This window comes from Choloepus didactylus, chromosome 4 (assembly GCF_015220235.1).
Source record: "Choloepus didactylus isolate mChoDid1 chromosome 4, mChoDid1.pri, whole genome shotgun sequence".
NCBI classification, from domain to species: domain Eukaryota; kingdom Metazoa; phylum Chordata; class Mammalia; order Pilosa; family Megalonychidae; genus Choloepus; species Choloepus didactylus.
In genome coordinates, this window is record NC_051310.1 from 120,088,911 (window position 1) to 120,111,437 (window position 22,527).

A 22,527-nucleotide genomic window follows, 5' to 3' on the forward strand; every position below is an offset into this window, starting at 1 on the left:
AGTCTCCAGGTAAGACCCCGGGAGGAAGCCTCTCTGCAGCCTGCTCTCCTCAACTTTCCCAGGCCAGGCAGCCGACACACCTCCTCTACTGCCCTTCTCTGCTCCGTAAGGGCCAGGAGGTTGGCACCTTTACCTGAGGGGAGGTGCTGGGACTCACTGGCCCTCCTCCAGACCTAAGCCACAGGGTCTAAACCTCACTCCAAGGATTTCCAGGGCTGCATTTCTGCTGCCTGGCCCAGGCCCTCCTGCCTGCCCACCCCAGCATTTCAGGAAGGTGGCACTGGAACTGGGAATCAAGTGCAGGCAGACACATGTCCCACTACTTCCTGAACAACCTGGTGGTTTCTTGAGAATACATTCAACTCCGTATTTATCTGCATGTATGTCTACATGTTACCAATTATTTCTAAAAACTGGATGATTTCTGGTATACTGACAATTTGGGGTCCAGTTTGCAAATGAACAGAAAAGCCCAATTAAAGACAATGTAATTATGCTTACATAAATTGTTTTTGTGCTCCCTTTTCTCAAGTATTTTTTCCCTTTTTTTTCCTTACATGCAAAAACATGCACTTACATAGATTTTTTTGTTGTTTTTAGGATTTTCAAACTTCTTAGTAAAAAGCAGAATTTAGGAATGTATTCTGTGTTTGGAAACTTGTTGGGGTCACTCTGGATGGAGTGACAGGGATGGTAAAACAACATTGCACTGAGAGGAATTTGGAACTGCTAGTCCTATCAATTATTTGCTGTAGTCTCCAGCTTTTTCTGAATGAACCTGCTCTGTTAAGAGGAAAGCAAACTAGTTACAATCACCTGTGAATGACAAAACATTAGTCATCTGAACACATTCTTGCAAGAAAACTTGAGATATGACTAATCTGGTTCTGACACTCTCCCACTGATGAAAATGCACTCTTGCTTCCTCTCTCCTTTTAATTAATAGAAAATTAACACTTATTCTCTTAGTATGTAACGCTTCAAATCTTTGTTTATAACAAGGCATAAGACAGTGGTTCTTAACTCCTTTGGAGTGCATAAGGATCATCCTGTGACACACACAAGTTCCTAGGCCCCACCCTGAGAAAACCAAAGCTAGGGAATAGAGCCCCGGAATGCAGATGTTTCACAAACAGCTCCAAGGTGGTGGCTCATAGGAAAAGCACTGCATTAGACAACATAGAAATGGCAAAGGCTATAACCAATCTTATTTCATTTTGGGTTGTTTCTCAATCAAAAGAATCACTAAACAAAGAAAATGAATAACAATTCACAAAAGAGGAGCTAGAAATAACCAACACATTTTTTAAGGTTCAGCCTTACCAGTAGGCAGAGAAACAGGAAATAAAAATCATACCACTTTCACCTATTAAAAAGCAAATATGTTAAAAACTTTTAATGCCAGAAAGTATCTCAAAAACTGAAAGGCATGACTTTTCTGGTACAACTTTTCTGGAGAATGGGCCAGCAAAATATACCAACAGGCTTAAAATTCTCATAATTTTTGACCCAATGACTTTAGTTCTTGGAATCAATTTTAAAGGAGATAATAAGAAAAATGACCCAGAAAATTATGCACAAAGACATCTTCTAGAGTGAAATATAGAAAGAGTATTTTATGGTGATACCACAGAGTGCATTTTTATGCAGCCACTAAAGAAAGAGCAGGGCTTTTAAAAGACAAGGGAAAATATGTGCATTTTAATATTAAGCAAAAAAAGAAGAAGAAGAAGAAAAGGTACAAACTAAATACACAGCACAGTTCCAGCTATGTAGTAAGAGGCATATAAAATAAAGCTAGAATGTTAACATTTTGCATATCTCTAAAGTGGGATTTTGGTTGATTCCTCTTCACTGTATTTTCCACAATGGGCTATTACTTTTAAAACCAAGGGGGAAAAATGTGGGTTTCTTTATGCTTAGAAATAAGACAGAAAAGCCCATTTAACGTCCATAATTCTTTTGAAGACGAATATGGTATTATATTAGAAGCACTTTGAATAATACTGAAAAGAACTATACCTGAGCTTAACAAAAAATTCATGTTACCAAAAAATTATGTGAAAACAAGGCATTAGAGAGTTTACTATTTAAAGCAATTCTATAATGAAACCTTAGAAAAACAATCCTTCTGTAAAGCCAGTAATTGTGCCTTAATTTTTCATTTTGCACCAATTATATCATTAAGAAGTATTTACTTCAAAAAGGGTACACATTTTAGTATATTATCAACTCTCCATTACTGTCAATTCAACTCAAGAATTGTGTCTTTTGCATGCCTATTCTGAGCGGTGCACCAAGCCTGCCTTTAGGGAACTCAGCTGCAGCAGGAAAGAATCCAGGGTGGTAAGTGCATAGCCTAAGTGTACACGAAAAACACATTTCACCCTAGCAAAGGGGTCAGCCACCTTGAAAAAGTAATATCCAGGTCTTCATTCATTTTTTTCTAAGATACGACCTGTCTTTAAAGGACCTCCCTTCCCAGGGACATCATGGCACAGGGAGCCCCACATTATTCGCTGTGCTGCATAGCACTGTTTATGCAACGGTGATGACACCATGCCCCCAGGACTCCAAACCATCCAGACAGGCTAAGGTTGCCTAGGAATGTGCAGGAAAGAAACAGCTCTTCACATGGCTCCTTCTTCAACACTTTCTAGATCCGTGAGAACTTGGAAATGAAAGTGTGACTCCGCCATTACCCAGAGAGCAGCCCACCTGCAGCAGGGCATGGCCTTCTCAGGGAGAGTTTCTCCTACATGGCACTGGCTCCCACCTTTTTATCTCTGCACTCAGACTTAACTCCCCTGAGTTGTAGACTCATGTATCAAATTGCTTTCTTGGGCATTTCCATCTGGATATGCAATGGGCCCCTCAAGCTTGCTGAGCCCAAAACAGAAGTCTACTCACCAACAACATCCGGGAATTCCTGTTAGCACTCCAAAATAAATTCAGAATCCACTCACTTCTCTCCATCTCCACCGTGACTACCCTAATTCAAGCTGCCATCACCTCTTCTGAACTACAGCAGGAGTCCCCTAACCCGTCTCCCTGCTCCCACCCTTGCTCCCCTACAATCCCCTGCAAGTGATCTTTTTCTAACATAAATCAGTCTAAACTTCACAAGGGCAAGGGTTTTTATCTTCTTTATTTGCTAATGTATCCCCAGCACCATAAATGTGAATGAATTATTTAAATTCTGTTGCTTAAAACTAAATAATGGCTCCCATTTCCAAATTCCAAACTTCTTATTGCAGCCTTCAAGGTCCTCTATCTGCTCCTCAAACACACGAAGCTTCTTCCTGCTTATGGCTTTGGGATCTGAGGTTCCCTTTCTCTGGAATGTTCTCCCCCCTCTCCCTACCATCCCCTGTCATTCCAGTCTCAGCCCACATGCCACCTTACCCCAACACCCTCTCTAAAATAGCCGACAATCGCTCTCCGTCACATTATCTTGTCTTATCGACGTTAGAGCATTTACTAGGCTGAAATTACTTGTTACTTAGTTTTCACTGTCTGCATACCCCAGAACAGGCCTGAGAGCAGGGCCCCGGTATGCCTGGGTCACTACTGCAGTCCCAGTGTGCCTCTAACGACGGCTGGCTCCCAACAGGGAACTGAGTAATTTGTCAGTATATTTAGCAACATGTTCCAGGATCTGGTCTTCCATATTCAAGGCTCAGAGACTATCTCTAGTCCATGCCTGGAGTTGACCAGGTCCTCAAAGATGGACTCAGACAAACTAAAATATACTGTAGACATAGGCAGATACCAGAACACCACTTTATTAATTTACATTGAAAAACATCCATCAAAGGAACTGAACTAATACTCACATTTCATTCAATTCACTGTTTTATCTCCATAGAGTCAAGCCACATGACAAGCCAAGTCACAATCAGAAGGTGGGTTTTATAGGTAGAGTTAAAACAAAATGAATTTTGGTGATAATCATCAAAGTCCCTCTGCTGGTATACGTGTTTCAATGAGAGCAGATCACTCATCTGCATGCTAAAATTCCCTTTTTAGGCAAAATTCATGAAGTCAGGTAGCCAAGACTCTCCTCACTAGGCAATGAAGGCTACACATTGAACCAAGCTTCAGTCTGCCCCTCCAACTATGCGTTGACATCATTTTCCACACCTCCACTTTGATACTCTAATAAAGCCCAACTCTGCAATTAACACTTGAGTTGAGAAAACTCCTCAGTAGCTCATTTGAAAATTATTAAACTAGCAAACTATGTATAATCTACTCAATTAGATGAAGGCTTGCTGTAGCTTATCATAATCCAAGTAGGTCAAAGCCGACACCCCAAGCTGGTGAGACACTATGAAGCCTGAGCACATGGAAACCAGGAGCATGTCTGCAGATCCGAACCAGTCAGGCGGCAGACCCCAAAGGCCAGTGACACAGCTAAACCCTAGGGGGACACAGGGCCCAAATGATTTCACCAAGCCATCACACTGGCATGGAAGGGAAAACTTACCCCCAAGGAAAGGGCCATGGGCTGCTTACCAGGATTTAGCTTCCAGGGATTGAAAACAGCTTAAAACAAAGACAGTATGGATAATCTAGACATGTATAATTCATACTTGACTACATTACCTCTTCTAAATTTATAATGATGATGATAATTTGTGGAAAGTTTCTGAGGAATAAATAATTGATAGCATACTCCACATCATAAAGCAAATTGCTAATGGGGACAATGGGTGAAGATGGATTTAAACAATAGATTCTTTCATTCAACATTTATCAAGCACCTACTGTGTTCTAGTGCACAAGAGTTATCTATTTTGACAACAGAATCTGCTGATAAAATAGGGGTAATGATTTCAGGGTTCTGGGAAGGGCCAAGGACCCTAGAACTTGTGATTAAGAAACACTGATTGAGTACCTACTATGTACTATATACTGTAGTAGGTGCTAAAAATAGAATAATTACACTTGGTTTCTAGCTCCTGAGGATCATGCGGGCTAATGGTTTGCTGATATATTTTACTTTTCTTCCTGTTTATAACTGTGTTCAGACCTACATAATAGAGAATCATAAATACTTATCTTGGCAAATTTAACAGGATGTAGTACTACTATAGCTCAATTTGACTAGCTCTATCAGGAGCCTGGAGTGAGCTTTAAAACACAAGAATAGCTTCATTTTTCATTTTGTAATACAAAATCACATGAAGGGACAAATTTTCACAAAACAAACACACAGTAGAATTTTACTGAGTAAATCGAAAAAAAGTGTAAAACTAATAAAAATGACTAAAAGTCAGGCAATTTACAGAAGGTCATCAAAAATCTACAAACAGAAAATACTTCTGTTACATCAGTTACATTTGAACATCTTACCTTTTTAGTTTTTAGTGTATTGGAATAGCTAGAAGGAAATACCTGAAACTGCTGAACTGCAACCCAGTAGCCTTGATTTTTGAAGATGATTGTATAACTATTTAGCTTACATGGTGTGACTATGATTGTGAAAACCTTGTCACTCACACTCCCTTTATCCAGTGTATGGATAGATGAGTAGATAAATGGGAACAAAAATTAAATGAATAATAGGGGGGATGGGGATATGGGATGTTCGGGATGTTTTTCTTTACTTGTATTTTTATTCTTGTTTTTATTTATTTATTTATTTATTTTTTGGGAGTAATGAAAATGTTCAAAAATTGATTTTGGTGATGAATGTACAACTATATGATGGTACTGTGAACAACTAATTGTACACTGTGGATGAATGTAGGGCATGTGATATATCTTAATAAAACTGAATTTAAAAAAATTTGACTTCTTCATTTCTATTTGCTTTAAATATGCAAATACCAACCTTTGCATAGTACCCACCTTCCCAAAATTTATATTGTTTATAAAAACTTCCTTTTAATACTTAAAAAATATTACTCTATACCATGGTTTTATTTTAATCAAGGCTGGCTAAAAGATAGCAATTTTTATATCCTATCAAACATCCTAGTGTTGGGTGTTTGTGTGCACATGCTTGGGCTCATAATATACACAAAACCTTATACAGTAAGTGTTTATATTGAAGTCTATTAAATTTCCAAACTCCCTGTTATTTTATTATAACATACAGCTATTACTAGTTATAAAAAAGTAAAGCTTAAGTATTCAAAGTAATTTTTTTGCCAAAATTAGACTTTACTCAGTTTTCTACAACAGAAATCATCTTTTCATTGGCAAAACTACACATTCCAAAAATATATATAAATGGAAAAGCGTGCTGTCTGGGTAGGAGAAGAATAATCATTACATAAAATGTGTTTCAGATGTTGTTGGAAAAACATCAGAATCGAAATTACTTTAAAACTTACTGCATTATAGATTGTTCAAAAATGGTCTTAAATAAATAAGTTTAGGGAAATAATTAGCAGAAGTCTAGATGATTGATGGCTTTGGATTTCTGGGTATGTTTACTAATAACCCTAATAATCTAAGCAATTCAAGTGAGCTTTCATCAAAGGAATGATGGGGCCTGGTCAAACTCCATGAGAACTAAAGCTAGAATTATCTGGTATTATGAACAAGTTCTTCCTGAATGGGAAGAAAGACTCAGAAAGGAAAGAGTGGCTAAACAAGATGGGCTGTCACATTTGAGAGTTGGGTTCTAGGGTTCAGGGTTCTAGAAAAGCGGCCAAGAGGCAAAGCAGAAAAGTGAAAGGAGCAAAGTTTTAGAGTTTGACAACCCACTTGAGTCTCAGTACTGCCACTTACTGGTCTTGAGACCTCGGGCAAGTCCTTTCAGTTCCCTGGGCCTCAGATCTGAAAAGGATGCAGTTTGCACAGATGGCCTCTAGGCTCTCTCCTAGTCCGTTTTACTCCCAGCAAATCTGCAATTGGCTTCTCTCTGAATAGGGCATTTATTCACTCACGTATTCATGGCATTTTGCTCCAAGTATCGAGCTGGAAAATGCCAAGATGAATAAGACAAGGTTCCTCTCTTTTTGAAGAGGTAGTAGATTGCAGAGTGTCCCCCACAAAATTCATGTCTACCTAGAACCTCAGAATGCAGCCTTATTTGGAAATAGAGTATATGCATATGTGATCAGTTAAGACGAGGTCATACTGATTAGGGTGAGCCCTAAATCCCATGACTGGTGTCCTTATAAGAAGACACAGAGAGACACAGGGAAGAAGCCATCTGACAGTGGGGGCAGAGCTTGGGGTGATGCTGCCACAGCCAAGGAGCTTCCAGTATCACAGCACCCACCTGAAGCTGGGAAAGAGGCAAGGAGGGATCGTCCCCTAGAGCCTTCAGAAAGAATATGACCCTGCTGACACCTCAAGTTCAGACTTCTAGCCTCCAGAACTGTGAGAGAACACATTCTGACATTTTCAGCTACCAGCCTGCAGTAATTTATTACAACAATCCTAGGAAACCAATAAAGAAGGGTTCAGAATTTATTAGGGAAAACAGATGTATAAAGAAAAAAATGTCAGTCCTATGCAGAAAATGCTACACCAACAGTACTGAGTGTTAGGAGTACTTTAAGGAAAAGGGAATGGGGGGAACTGGCAGGGAGGGCTTCCTAGAATGAAGGAACAATTAACAGCATTGAGGGCTCCTCTGAGGTTGGAAATCACATATATTTAAATGGTCCTGACAAGTAGATTAGTACTATCAGTTACACACAGCAGCCACAAAAAGAGGAATTATTCCCTGGGTCCACAGTTGCGGCTAAAGACCATCACCTCTTAAGTTGACAGAAGAAATTAGTCCAGGGTTTTCTAAGGTAGGGTTATACTCTATCTTTACCTGAAGGGGGCAATAATGCCAGAATAGGTTGGCTCCTTTCTTTAGTCTACCCACCCACCCATATGAGTTCAGGGAAATACTGGGTACGGAAAGAATCGGGAGAACATACTATTTTCTATCACTGAAACAGGGGCGTTTGTACTTTTTATGACACACTTCTTGGCCATTGACTAAGCAGATGGGAACCTGAGAATCATTATTTATCCCCAATCACTCTGATTTTATCTATCTCCCTCTTCTACTTTTGGGTGTAGCAGGGCCATCTGCCCCCTAATGCATCTCCAACCCTTCTCAAAATTGAAACTTTAATTTGGGGTTCTTCAGTTTTGCGAAGTTGCCAACTAAGGTTGCCAAGTTATTTAACTTCTGGGATAAAAGTGCTTTGGTACCCAAATATAAAATTTGAAAGATCATTCTAAACATACATACCACTTTCTAAACACATGCAAATTACCTATAGCAATCTCTTAATCCTCTATGCCCCTCTAATGTCATTAGAGTCATTAGAAGTCTCTGGTTTTTGACAATCGAATTTGACTCGGGCTAACTTGAGGGAATGAGAAGAATTTATTGGAGTGATATAGCAGAGAGGTGCACACAATTGAAAGGGAGGCTGGCAACCCAGACTAAGGAAAAGACACAAAACAAGGCATTTCATAGGGTCCAGGCAGCAAGAACCACTGGATGGTGTCCTACAAGCACAGCTGCTGCAGGGAAGGTGCTCCCTCCAGCCATTTCCCATCTTAGATCAGTCTGCTCAGGTTTCAAATTCCTGGAAAAGAACATCCCAATGTGCTCACCTGGGTTATGGGTCCCAAACCCCTTTGCTGAAAAGGTGATAAATAGCCACCCCCTTGATTAATAGCCACCCCAGTCTATATCCACAGGCAGAAATGTAAGCCCCAAAGAAAACCAAAGTTCTGTGACCAAAAGAAATTGCAATGGAGGCCAAGCAGCCCCCAAAGCAACAAAGGTCCACCGCACCTTCATACTAACAAACACTTCCTTTTCTTTAAACATCATATGAAGTATGGAAAGCACATTTTACAACCCTGAAGACAAATGCACCTCATTTAGGGTGCAATTCTGAGTGAATCCCTGTCCTTAGTAAGCGTGTAAGAATCTCAAAGAGTAGTGGAAGTCAGTAACCATGCAGTAGACCAGGAAAAAGGAATAAGCTAAATGAGAATTATCAGAAAAGAAAATGAACTATGCAAAAAGTAGCTATAAGAGAGAGCTGGAGTAGCTATATTGATATCAGACAAAATAGACCTTAAAATGAGAAATATTACTAGAGACAAAGAGGGACATTTTATAATGAGAGAAGGTTCAATACATCAGAAAGATATATACAATTATAAATGTTATGCACTGAAAAACAGAGCCTCAAAATACATGAAGCAAAAACTGACAGAATTGAAAGAAGAAACAGACAATCCGACAACGATAGGTGAAGATTTCAACAACTGAAAGAATGAGACAGAAAAGCAGTAAGAACACAGAAGGCGACAAAACAAGAATCAATATATTTAAAGAGACTGAAAGTATGCAAAGCATGTTATGACCACAGAGGAATCAAACTAGAGATCCACAACAGAAATAAATTGGGGAAAACCAATTTTTCCAAAAATAATTTGGAAATTAAACAACATACTTCTAAATAACACCTGGGTCAAAAATAAATCACCAGGAAAATTTAAAAATAATTTGAACCCAATGAAACCAAAACACAACATATCAAAATTCACAGAATGCAGCCAAAGCAGTGTGCTTAAAGGAAAATTTATAGCTTTAAACATTATCAGAAAAGAAGAAAAGACTCAAATCAATAACCTAAGCTTCTACTTTAAGAAACTAGAAAGAAAAGAACAAACTAAACCAAAGTAAGCAGAAACAATGAAATAATATGAATTAAATCAATAAAATAGAAAACAGAAAAATAGAGAAAAACCAATAAAGCCAAGAGTTAGTTCTCTGAAAAGATCAAAGGCTCAATATCCTTAAGATGGCAATTTTTCCCAAATTGATCTATACATTCATAGCAATCTCTAGCAAAATCTCAGCAGTCTTTTCTATAGAAACTGACAAGCTAATCCTAAAATTTATATGCAAATGCAAAGGACCTAAAATAGCAAAAACAATTTTGAAAAAGAATAGAGTTAGAGGACATACACAACCTGATTTCAAATGTTCTCTAAATCAAGACAATATGGTATTGGCATAAGGAAAACCACACAGATTGATGGAATGCAGAAATTAAACACTTACATTTATGGTCAATTTTTGGCAAAGGGATAAAGATATCAAGACAATTCAATAGGGGAAGGTTAGTCTTTTCAATAAATGGTGCTGTGTTATTCGGATATCCATGTGTAAAAACAAATAACAAAAAAGAACTTAGAACCCTATCTCACACTATACCCCAAAATTAACTCAAAGTTGATTGCAGCTGTTTGGGGTGATAGAAAAGTTTTGATAACATATAGTGCTGATGGTAACACAACACTGTGAAAGTAATTAACACCACTGAATTGCATACATGAAAGTAGTTAAAATGGGAAATGTTATATTGTATATGTTACCACAATTTAAATAAATAGGGGAAAAAATAGACCACAGACCTAAAAGTAAGCACTAAAACAATAAAACTTTTGAAGAAAGCATAGGAGAAAATCTTCATGACTGAGTTAGGCAGTTTTCAGATATAAAACCAAAAGTATGAGCCATAAGAGAAAAAAATTGATAAACTGGACTTCATTAAAATTTTAAAATTTTGTGCCTCAAAAGATACTATTACGAAAGAAAATACAAGCCACAGAATGGGAAAAAATATTTACAAATTATATATCTGATAAGGGACTTGTACCTAGATATATAAAGAACTCTTGTAACTCAATAATAAGGCAGCCCATTTTTAAAATGGACAGAAGACTTGAATAGACATGTTGTCAAAGATATTCAAATGACCAAAAAGCTCATGAAAAGATGTTCAACATCATTAGTCATTAGGGTAATGCAAATTACAACCATAATGCGATACTACTACACATCTGCTAGCATGACTATAATCAAAAAGACAGATAATACCAAGTGTGGGTGAGGATGTAGAGAAACTGGAACTCTCATATAGGACTGATGGGATTGCAAAATGGCACAAGCACTTTGGAAAACTGGCTGTGTCTTAAAAAGATGACCATAAGCTTACGATAAGACCCAACAATTCCACTTCTAGGTATTTTACCCTAGAGAAACGAACACTTGTCCACAAAAACACTTGTACACAAATGTTCATAGTGGCTTTATTCATAACAGCTAAAAACTGGAAACAATTCATATGTCCATCAACCAAGGAATGGATAAACAAAAAGGTATATCCATACAACTGAATACTATCTGGCCATAAAAATGAATGAACTATTGAAACATGCTAGAACACACTGAGTCTCAAAAAGTTATGCTATGTGAAAGAAGCCAGATACAAAAGACATCATACTGTATGATTCCATCTATATGAAATGTCCAGAAAAGACAAATTAATAAAGACAGAAAGCAGATCACTGGTTGCCCACGACTGGGATGGAAGTAGGGATTGGCAGCAAATGGATTTGTTTGAGTTTTCTGGAGGGTTATAGAAATGTCCTAAAACTGAACTGTGTTGGTGGTCACTCAATCCTATAAATTTACTAAAAACCATTGAATTATATACCTACAATGGGTGACTTTGTAGCATTTAAATTATACCTAATTAAGCTGTGAAAAAAATAAATTCAAATCTGACAATGGGGGAAAAAAGAAATGAGGCTTAATTTCAGAAAATATAAAGACACAATCTCTGTGTCTTAAAACAAAGATTTTACTTAATCTAGCCATATATCTCTTATTCATATCTTTTATTCATGTATTTTTAAATTGCAGTGGAAGGATATTAACATTGTGCAGTGATGGAAGCCCAAGCCCTAAATGATCTTCAGTTTTTTGAACTAAATCATGTGGTCCCAGTGATTGTTCAGTGAGTAGTAGTCAATTCACCAGTTCTAAAAATAGACAATATTGGTCTTTTATTGGGCCCATTTCTAAGAAAAACAGAGCAATAAAAGGGGAGTCTGAGAAGCAACTCAAATACCTAGATTGTTGGAATAATAAACTGTTATAAAAAAATCATTATGACCTAGAAACATTCAATCTAAAGCAACCAAGGCTGACCCAGTAACTGATTTAATAGCTGTGTTCAGAGATCTGAAGGGTTTTACAGGGAAACCATTTGACTAGTTCTTCTCTCTCTCTCCATTGAGAGCCAAACAAAACAAAGTGGATTTAATAATCAGCAAGGTAAATTTAGGTTAAACATCAATAACAGTGGCAGCAACTGTTATCAAGTACTGGAATAAATTTAACTAGGATATTTGTGCAAGCTGTTTCCTTGGCAATCATTAAGAATAGAAGACAAGCAGCTTTGGTCTAAATTCATCACTGCCTAAGGGGTGGGAATTAGCCTTGGCTACCTCCTGAAAGGCATGCAATGCACTTGACTTTCACACACCTTACCTCAATATCCCGATTAAGTTGCTTCACTATGGCAGTTATGTTTCTGATGTGCTCCTCCAAGAAAAGCCTGGCCAAGCGGTCACCACCCCCTTTGTTTTGCATTTTCTGCAGACTGTTGACAATGTCGTCCTTAATCCGGAAGGCGTGCTCCACCAGGGCAGCAGTCGTCTTCTCGTGACAGAGGATCCTGTCTTCCAGCTGTTCCACTAGACTTACAGATGAGTAGGGGGCCATGGTCAGAGACTGGCTGTGTCGGGGCATGGTTCTAACTCGTCTGTGGAAGGGAACCACAGTGGGAGGGTTGCTAACTGGAAAAAAGCAATGCTGAAAGCTAGAGTCAAGATTTCCCGGAGAAGGAAATACAAATGATCTATCCCTGCAAGCTAACTGGGGTTTAAGGCAGGGTTTCTGCCCAAAAGGGTTTTCCTCATGAGCCAGGCAGCATCTGTAAACAACTGTGTCCAGAGTGATAAATGCACTGGTATCAGGCTCCATGATCTTGAGGAATTAGAGGCCGTCAGAATGAAGCAGATGGGATGTTTCCCCCATATAGGCCATGTTACCGACATCAAGCTTATTGACAAAGTCTCCTGACATGCCCTCCACCTTCTCCCTCCCTCTAATGCAGTGTTTCCAAATTCAAACGCCTGCAGGGGTCAGGCAGAGGACCTTTATAAAGGAGTGAAGCTCACTATGAATGATTCAACAGGAAGTGGTGGGGGCTTTGGAGAACTGGAAAGGGCATTCCTCAGCTAACGGAAGCCACAGTTCAGATTCACCCATGGGTGAGCATCTGGAAATGCAGGTCCATTTTCCCAGATCTTGTGATATTTCGAGAAGAGCCAGGGAATCCAGGCTTGTAGTGAACTTGACTGGTTCTTAAATGTTGACAGCTCTTACTAAAAAGTATTCAAGATCATGCAAGCCAAGCAATGTACTTCCGTGAGCCAATTTTAGCCTATGGACTCCCAACTTGCAACTTCTGATTTAAAAGGGTTAACAGGAACACTAGCCCCCACACCTCCAAAGTTATATTTTGCTGTTGGCAGGAAGTACAACCCTACCGTAGGTTAACTGTGAAATCTTCACCTCTCAGGGTCACTGAGTGGTCCCGAGCATCATACACATTGCAAGCTGGGAGAGGGGACAATACTTCTCTAGCACTTGCTGGAAACCATTCTTAAATAATGTAACTTCAGTGAGGCTTCAATTATAATGACCACCACACCCACTGGCACTGCCCACCCCCCCACCCCGCCATGGGATTGGTGGAAAGGAAAAGTATACCTTAGATGCATATTTTCCATATATTATACCTTTCCTCGGTGACAAGAGAAGGAAATGTAGTGCTCCGTTGGGCCATTTTCTTTTTAATAATTCACATCTGTTGAAAAAATAAGCATTAAATTATTTAACAGTTTATATCTAGAACTTGACCTCAAAAGCTTATCATTAAGTTATTAAGTGAATGATCAATTATGCTGACACATTGATCAGTTATATTACTAAATACCTTATATATTATATTTGAAATAAACAGCAAATGTTTCCAAATAAGGGGAAGAAAATATTGGTCAGTCTTGCTAGACAGATCAACAAGGACCATTAATTGGAGTTTTCCTAAGTGTCCTTGTCTCTAGTCTACATCTCAAGCTTGAAAAGTCACTTTGACAGCAAGGAGACCATTCCTTGAAGAGGCTTATTCTATCTTGTGCCTCTCTGTAGAAATTTGCAGGAAACTACCTTACTAAATTTGATCACAACAAATGTAGTAAATTCCATGGCAGGTTAAAAATTAATCTTGAATAAAATAACACATGATTAATGTGATCTGATTTGGAGAAAGCTATCTATCCACTAAGAGAATGAGAATGATATTCTTCATTAAAACTTTAAAACTTTATTATAAGGCTCGTTCATATCACATCTTGCATATTAAAAGCATTTGATCATCCCAACTGATTAGAAATCTGAGCAAAACAGGAGGGTTTTAAAGGTATTTCATCACCAAGGTTTCTCAATAATATTGTTAAATGCCTTAAAACAATGAATGCCTAGTAACTGTGATGTGATTCAGTAATTAGTTCTCATTTAGATGTTAGATTCAGAAAGCATTTCTGATTGAAACCATTGTTTTGGCATCATCTCTCCAGTGTTTTATTTTTAGAGTTTCAAAATGTGAACATTTCACTTTCCTAGACAAAGAACTTTGAATTTCAAACAAATTACATTTAAGAAAAAAAGTAAATCATGCCAGACAAGTTATGATGTCCAAGGAATTCTTAAGTATCAAGATAACAACTCCTGCCATTTAGACTAAACAAAATTATGCCAGTGGGAAAAAAAAAATCTGTTTTTTAGAATTATAGAAGCTTATGATTTTAAAGTTATAAGATACCTTAGTTGAGATATTAACCTGTGGAACAGCCCAATTAAGAAACATTTACTTGGCACCTATTATACAGCCAAGTAACCTAAGATGGTGTACCTGTTTGTAATACATCAAAGCCATGTTCTTTGATGCAATCTTGTGGGGCAGACATATTAGTGTTGATTAAGTTGGAACGTTTGGATTAGGTTGTTTCCATGGAGATGTGCCCCACCCAACTGTGGGTGATAACTCTGACTGGATAATTTCCATGGAGGTGTGGCCCCGCCCATTCAGCATGAGCCTTGATTAGTTTACTAGAGCACTATATAAGCTCAGACAGAAGGAGCGAGCTTGCTACAGCCAAGAGGAGCTGCAGATGAAAGAAAGTGTGAAGATGGCTGTTGAAAGCAGACTACTGCTCCGGAGAAGCTAAGAGAGGACAAACGTCCCAGGAGCAACTAAGAGTGACATTTTTGAGGAGCTGAAGCCTAGAGAGGAACGTCCTGGGAGAAAGCATTTTGAAACCAGAGCTCTGGAGCAGTCGCCAGTCACGTGCCTTCCCAGCTAACAAAGGTTGTCCGGACATCATTGGCCATCCTCCAGGGAAGGTACCCTTTGTTGATGCCTTACCTTGAACACCTTATGGCCTTAAGACTATAACTGTGTAACCAAATAAACCCCCTTTTATAAAAGCCAATCCATTTCTGGTGTTTTGCATTCCAGCAGCATTAGCAAACCAGAACAGATTGTAAGACAAAAATCCCTTCCCTCGAAGGCTACGCAGACTAGAGAGGAAGGTAGACATCTAAACCAACCATAAAACAATGGGATAAGTGGCTGTCAATATGAACAAAGACACACTAGGAGAAAAAAAGGAGAGGGGTTAACTTTTCCCGGATAGCAGCTAGGACAGGGAAGAACTGATTGGAATGAGTAGGGTTTTCTCAAACTAGAGACTGGAGAGTGGTCCATAACTTCAATTCCCTCGTAAACAGCTCCAACCCTACCCCCACTTTCTTTACTCTCAACACACCATGTTCCAACCCATTTTTTCCAGCCCCTTAAATTTAGCCACCCCTCACCATACTCACCTGCTCCAGCCAAATCTAACCATGCCCACTACCATCCCACCCACCACCACCCTTGAATATGTCATGCACCTGCTACCATCATACCTTTGCTCTTGTGCTCTATTGGAAATGCCCGTCCCATCCCTGCCTAGAAAACTCGTATCAATCCTTTGCGGCCCCACCAGCCTCTCAAATGAATAAAATGGCTCCCTCTTTTGTATTTCTTCCGTCTTTATTCTGCGTGTCTTATGGTACTTATTAGGCTCTATTATTTTTAGCTGGCTTCTGGTCTGCCTCCCCCACTAAACAACTTGTTCCTTAAAAGCACTTTCAGATATTAATAGCATGCTACAACATGGATGAACCTTGACAACCTCACTTTGAGTGAAATAAGCCAGACACAAAATGACAAATATTGTATGATCTTATATGAAATAACTTGAAAATGCAAATTCATAGAAACAGAAAGAAGACAGGGTATCGGGGGGGGGGGCGGTGAGAGCAGGGATTGGAAAGTTAATATTTAATGGGTACAGAGTTTCTGTTTGGAGTGATCGCAAAGTTTTGATAATGGATAGTGGTAATGGTAGCAAAATATTGTGAATGTAATTAACCCTACTGAATCGTATACTTGAAAGTGGGTAAAATGGGAAATGTTATTGTGTATATGCTATCATAAAAATTTTTTTTTAAATCTTAATAGTGGTAAAGCTGACACAAAAGACTCCATACATGTTTGTTAATGAGTGAATGACTAGCATTCCAGGATAAGAAACTGCAGGAATAGAGCATTACAGAACATGGTTTAGTTTAAAAGTCTTGTTCTTTCGTGGTTGTGCATCCCAAACATTAGACACTCAATAAATATCTGTGAATAAATGGAGGCTTTTGGAATCCCCTTCTCTGGAATCATCCTGCCTGTGCTACAGAAGCTTACCCACATCAACTTCTTCTGGAAAAGAAGTCTGTGCACCACTGACTATCTGAGATTGTTTCTCATCAACAACCCTTCCTATTACTGAGCACCTAGTAAGTGCCAGTCATTGCATTCTCTATGACAGAAATTTTATGCAGCATGAATTTACACACCCACATTGATATCTGTTCAGAAACTGAGTGTTTTCACACATGTGGTGAGGATCTGTTTATCTGTTGGGTTGCTTGGTTTGTTAGTGTCAAGAAGAGCAACTAGAAGTAACATTTGAAAATTCTTTGCCAGAGCAATGGGATGGATATTGCATATCAATAAGGATTAAAAATTAATAAATAAATGGATTAAATAACTTCCCAAAGATTGTTTCCAGATCTCCCCATTGTCAGTTCTGGCTTACCTGCCTGAGGTTATCATCTTTTGTATATTTATACATCTGATCTCTGACACTGCAAGTGGGTATACAGCCTTATTGAGCAGGTCTGGGTTGCATGCTATTTTGATTGTGCCATGTCTCACTGTTATAATGAACAATGTTCTGTTTAGAAATTTAAAATACAGGGGGATATTAGAGGAAAGGACAGGTAAGAAAAGTAAGGAGAGAAGACTTGAAAGAAATAAGAAAAAGTAAAAGCAAAATGCCCCAAATATGCAATATATGAATAGAATTTGGAGGTTTACATAAAAGTAAAAAGGAAACGCTACTATCTAAACCAAAATAATCTGTGATTAGGAGGATTCTGTGAAGAAGGGAGAAGCAAAAAAGACATATTTGGTATTTTAATAACAAAAGGAGATAGTAATTAATGCCAAACAATTATGTTTTTGTAAGTAATCTGACATTGTGTAGAAGAAATACCTACAATACTATTTTAACATAAAATGGTACATGAATTTAATAAATTAAAATGGCATTTTTTTTTTATTAAATTCAGTTTTATTGAAATACATTCACACACCATACAATCATCCATGGTATACAATCCACTGTCCACAGTGTGATAACATAGTTATGCGTTCATCACAATCTATCTCTGAACATTTTCCTTACATCAGAAAGAACCAGAACAAGAATAAAATATAAAAGTGAAAAAAGAACACCCAAATCATCCCCCCATCCCACCCCATTTGTCCTTTAGTTTTTATCCCCATTTTTCTACTCATCCATACACTAGATAAGGGGGTGTGATCCACAAGGTCTTCACAATCACACTGTCACCCCTTGTAATCTACATTATTATATAATTGTCTTCAGGAGTCCAGACTGCTGGGTTGGAGTTTGGTAGTTTCAGGTATTTACTTCTAGCTATTCCAGTACATTAAAACCTAAGAGGTGTTATCTATACAGTGCATAAGAATGTCCACCAGAGTGACCTCTCGACTCCATTTGAAATCTCTCAGCCACTGAAATAAAATGGCAATTTTTATTGAAAAATGTGCTAATCACATAAAAACAGTTTTTCGGTTTACTATTAAAATATAGTATTCTGTTGAATGTCAGAATAAAAAAAAATAGACAGGGAAAGCACTTATGACTAAAGTGGTTGTAATTTTATGGTGAAAAAAAAGCCATTTCCTTATAGTTAAAAATAGAGTGAAAGGATAGAGGGTAGAGAATAACTGAAGGTGTGTCTGCAGAGACAGGTGGGAGTTATTCTCTAACTCATCCTAAGGGCCATAAGGAGTGATCTGGTTGTCATGAGACTCAGACAAGTTTCAAGGGTATCCCAGGTAAGTAGACATCAAAAGAGCCACAGGGAGGATGCAGGCCCAGGAATTTCACCAGCAAAGGAAAGGGATCTGGCTTGGGAAGGCGGAAGTGCTTGAAGGCTCACCTAGAGCGTCTTTATTTCCCTCTCTCCTTCTCTTTTGCCTCTCTCCCACACTCTCTTCCAGCTATTCTCCCTCAACTTCTCACTGCTTTCTCTCATTTGATTTCCCTTTTCTTTTCCTGCCGTTGATTACTCTCCACTTGTTTTTCTTTTCCCTTTCCCTTCTCTGTACCTCCCATTTTCACTGCCCATTTTCCTTCCCTCCACTCTCTCTCTTTTCCTTCCTCTCATTCTTTTTTCACAGCTATGGTCCAACATATTTTTCTATCCTGGAAAACTTGGGTGGTGGGGTGAGAAAGACCCTCATTTACCCCTGGCTTCCCCACTGACTAACTGTATGATCTCAGCAGGTGGCCTGTCTGTTGGATTGGGGAATCACATAAATAATAGCTGCTACACTTAGCAAGGCTTACCCTGTGTCAGGCACTGAAGAAGCACTGAAGAATCCATTCAACTCATCCTCACAATACTTTTTGAAGGAACTACTCCTATCTTCATTTATCTCCATTTAACCAGAGGACGCTGAGGCTTTGGAATATTCAGTAAGTGGCCCAACATCATGTAGCCAGGAAGATCAGAACAGGAATTTGAACCCAGGTCCTCGGCCTCTTCATCACCAGGCATTACCCACAGGGAGGCCTTGGGGTATCCTGGACACCCTTCCAGCTCCCAGGCGCTGGATAAGCTTCCAATAAAGACTGGTTCCTTTCCCTTCCCCAGCTACTCTCCCTGCATGTGCATCTGATAGAAAATGTAACTTTATGTAAAAGGTTTGAGCAAAGAGTATTCAATTGTTTTAACTAAAGAGATATTATACTGTTTACTGCCTGGGGTTAGCAGAAAAAATTATTAGGTACCTGTTATAATCTTTTCATATGGCCAAAGCTATTGTTCCCGGCATCAAGGTGTGCTGCTGAGTTTACAGTAGATTGAAACAATGTTACTGTTACTTTTTTTTTTTTTTTTAAACATATGCCCATACACGAAAAGAACAATTAGCAACCCACAAATTTTGTTTAAAGAAATTTGGAACATTTTAAAAAACACCTTTTCTTAAACTGAGAAGTGCTTTTTTGATTAATAAAGAATACAATATTAAAACTTAGCCTCTAGCTAAAGGTGTAAAAAATAATGTGAAAATCACCATTTGGAAACTGCTGCTGTTAATATTTCAGTTTGCATTTTTAAGATTTCTCTCTCCAAAATACATACACTTCCTTTTAAAAATGAAATATATTTTCATAATATGTGTGCCTTTCATTTACTAATTGACACTGTATAATGAACATATTTCCATGTCAAAATACAAAGACAAGCATCACCATTTTAATGCCTGCATAATATTCCATTGAATGTGTATGTCATAATTTTCATGGGCATTTACACTGAAATGTTATTCATAATCATGGTTGAGTTCAACCTTTTGGTTTGTTATTTTCCTTTCCTTTTTTTCTACAAAATGACACAGGTAGTATAGAAAATCAACGGGGCAGATTGCAAACTACTTTCAAAATTGAAGTAAAGGTGAGCCTCTGACAATGACATTTAAAGAATCAAAAAAGGATGAAAACAGCAGATCTGTAAAAATGTTCCAAGAGACTGCCGACATTCACAATCAGACTGAGACACCCATCACAGTTGTGATTCCTGCTTCAGCGTCAGTCTTTTGCTCTGAGAGCTGTATTGCCCATAGCTATATCTCAAGTAGCTGCTCAATAAATATTTGCAGGAGGAATGAATCCCAAGGAGAGCTGACTGAATTGAAGTAACTTCATAAAGTTGAGCTTGATCAACTGAGTTACATTCTGTCTAGAGAATGAATATGCAATGAGAAAGGGAGATGATATACACAGCATGTCTAGCAAAAACTTGAGTCTGAAGAGATGAAATGTATCAGCGTTTCCAGGAACCTAGGAATCTGGGGCAGCAGAAGGCATTCTATAATGGAGAGGGATGCATTAGGCTCTCACGGTCCAATGACATTAGCCATTAAAATAATCCTGCTTACTCTCTGTGCTCTGAGCCCAAATTCACTAAGGACATCAGTTAGCTTCCCACGTGGGTGTGCCTAAAAGGAGAGCACGCGGCAATCAGCAAACATGAGCCACAGTCTCACAGCTACTTCTCTCATTGTGAAATAATATATCGGAATACTGGACTTGGGTGGGTCAGCCCCTGAAGCGTGATTGTCTCTGAATGCACCAGCAATGCTGATTAAACCCACGAAGCTGAAACGTGATGATCACTGCACGGAACTTGGTCTGGCAAACAGACTCACAGGGTGGCCTACCTGATCCCACCTCCTGGTGTTCAAGCCTTGTGTTTCCTCTCCTTGGGTATGGGCGGCACCTGTGACTTGCTTCTAACCTACAGAATACAGTTGAGACCAGCCAAATGAAAGTCACTGGCACATGGTCAGCAGTTGAAGTCAGCTGGTATTCTGACCCCAAATCACACAGGGTATAATTCACAAGGAAAAGAATATTTTATAACCTAACTTTTAAGTCATTTAACAGACATCCAAATGGTTGTCTTGTTTAGGAAATCTCAAAATAATATTCAAGAAAGAATTAGAACTTCAACACATTTTTCAGAACATTGGCTCTGTTCTGGCCAGTGGAAGCAAAGTATAAAATAAATCTGATTCTCTATAAAAAATGAAACAATGAGGAATATCAGTTTCCAGATGTCAACCTCACTATGAATTAGAGAGACAAAATTTCAAATCACAAGGGATAAAATTTCATACCCATCAGATTGGCAAAAATGAGGTCTTATAAGATCAAGTATTGACAAGACAATGGGACAACAGGAATGCCCAAGGGGGATGTGAACTGGAACTACCACTTCTGAAAGCAATCTTCAATATCTAGTCAAGTTGAAGATACACAGACATCACAGGCCAATAATTCCACTGCCAAGAAATACACAAAACACCCTTCAAAAGGAGTGTTCACAAGAAGACACTGACAAGAATATTTAAGGCAGATTTGTTTCTAGTAGCAGAAGTGTAAGGGACTCAGTGGGTAAACTCACTGCCCTCCCCACTACGTGGACTCTGACTCCCAGTGTTGTAAATCTCTCTAGCAACGCAGGAGGATCCTGCACCAGGCACCGTGGCATTGAGAACATCTTCTTGACCAAAAGGAGGAATAGAAATGAAACAAAATAAAGTTTCCATGGCTGAGAGATTTCAAGTGGAGTCGACAGGTCACTCTGGCAGGTATTCTTGTGCACTATATAGACATATCTTTTTAGTTTTTAGTGTGTTGGAATAGCTAGAGGGAAATACCTGAAGCTGTCGAACTGCAACCCAGTAGCCTTGATTCTGGAAGACGATTGTATAACTATGTAGCTTACACAGTGTGACTGTGTGACTGTCAAAACCTTGTGACTCACACTCCCTTTATCCAGTGTATGGTCAGATGAGTAGAAAAATGGGGACAAAACTTAAATGAAAAATAGGGTGGGAGTTGGGGATGGAATGTTTTAGGTGTTATTTTTTTTTTTTTTTAATCATCATTTTATTGAGATATATTCACATACCACGCAGTCATACAAAACAAATTGTACTTTCGATTGTTTACAGTACCATTACATAGTTGTACATTCATCACCTAAATCAATCCCTGACACCTTCATTAGCACACACACAAAAATAACAAGAATAATAATTAGAGTGAAAAAGAGCAATTGAAGTAAAAAAGAACACTAGGTACCTTTGTCTGTTTGTTTGCTTCCCCTACTTTTCTACACATCGATCCATAAATTAGACAAAGTGGAGTTTGGTCCTTATGGCATTCCCAATCCCACTGTCACCCCTCATAAGCTACATTTTTATACAACTGTCTTCGAGATTCATGGGTTCTGGGTTGTAGTTTAATAGTTTCAGGTATCCACCACCAGCTACCCCAATTCTTTAGAACCTAAAAAAGGTTGTCTAAAGTGTGCGTAAGAGTGCCCACCAGAGTGATCTCTCGGCTCGTTTTGGA

General features: G+C 38.6%; 1 protein-coding gene across 2 annotated transcripts in view; it reads right to left on the reverse strand.

The window, feature by feature from the left end:
* FAM81A (family with sequence similarity 81 member A) overlaps positions 1-22,527 on the reverse strand; it is a 79,427-nt gene that overhangs the window by 35,536 nt on the left and 21,364 nt on the right. The window contains exons 2-3 of one of the 2 annotated variants that reach the window (XM_037833822.1): positions 13,648-13,715; positions 12,332-12,605 (exon numbers count right to left, since the gene is read on the reverse strand). In XM_037833822.1, coding sequence (XP_037689750.1) covers positions 12,332-12,605; positions 13,648-13,694 — 321 coding nt within the window. In that variant the 5' untranslated portion in view covers positions 13,695-13,715. Of the gene's footprint in view, positions 1-12,331; positions 12,606-13,618; positions 13,716-22,527 lie in introns of both variants that reach the window. The other variant, XM_037833823.1, reaches the window with a different exon arrangement.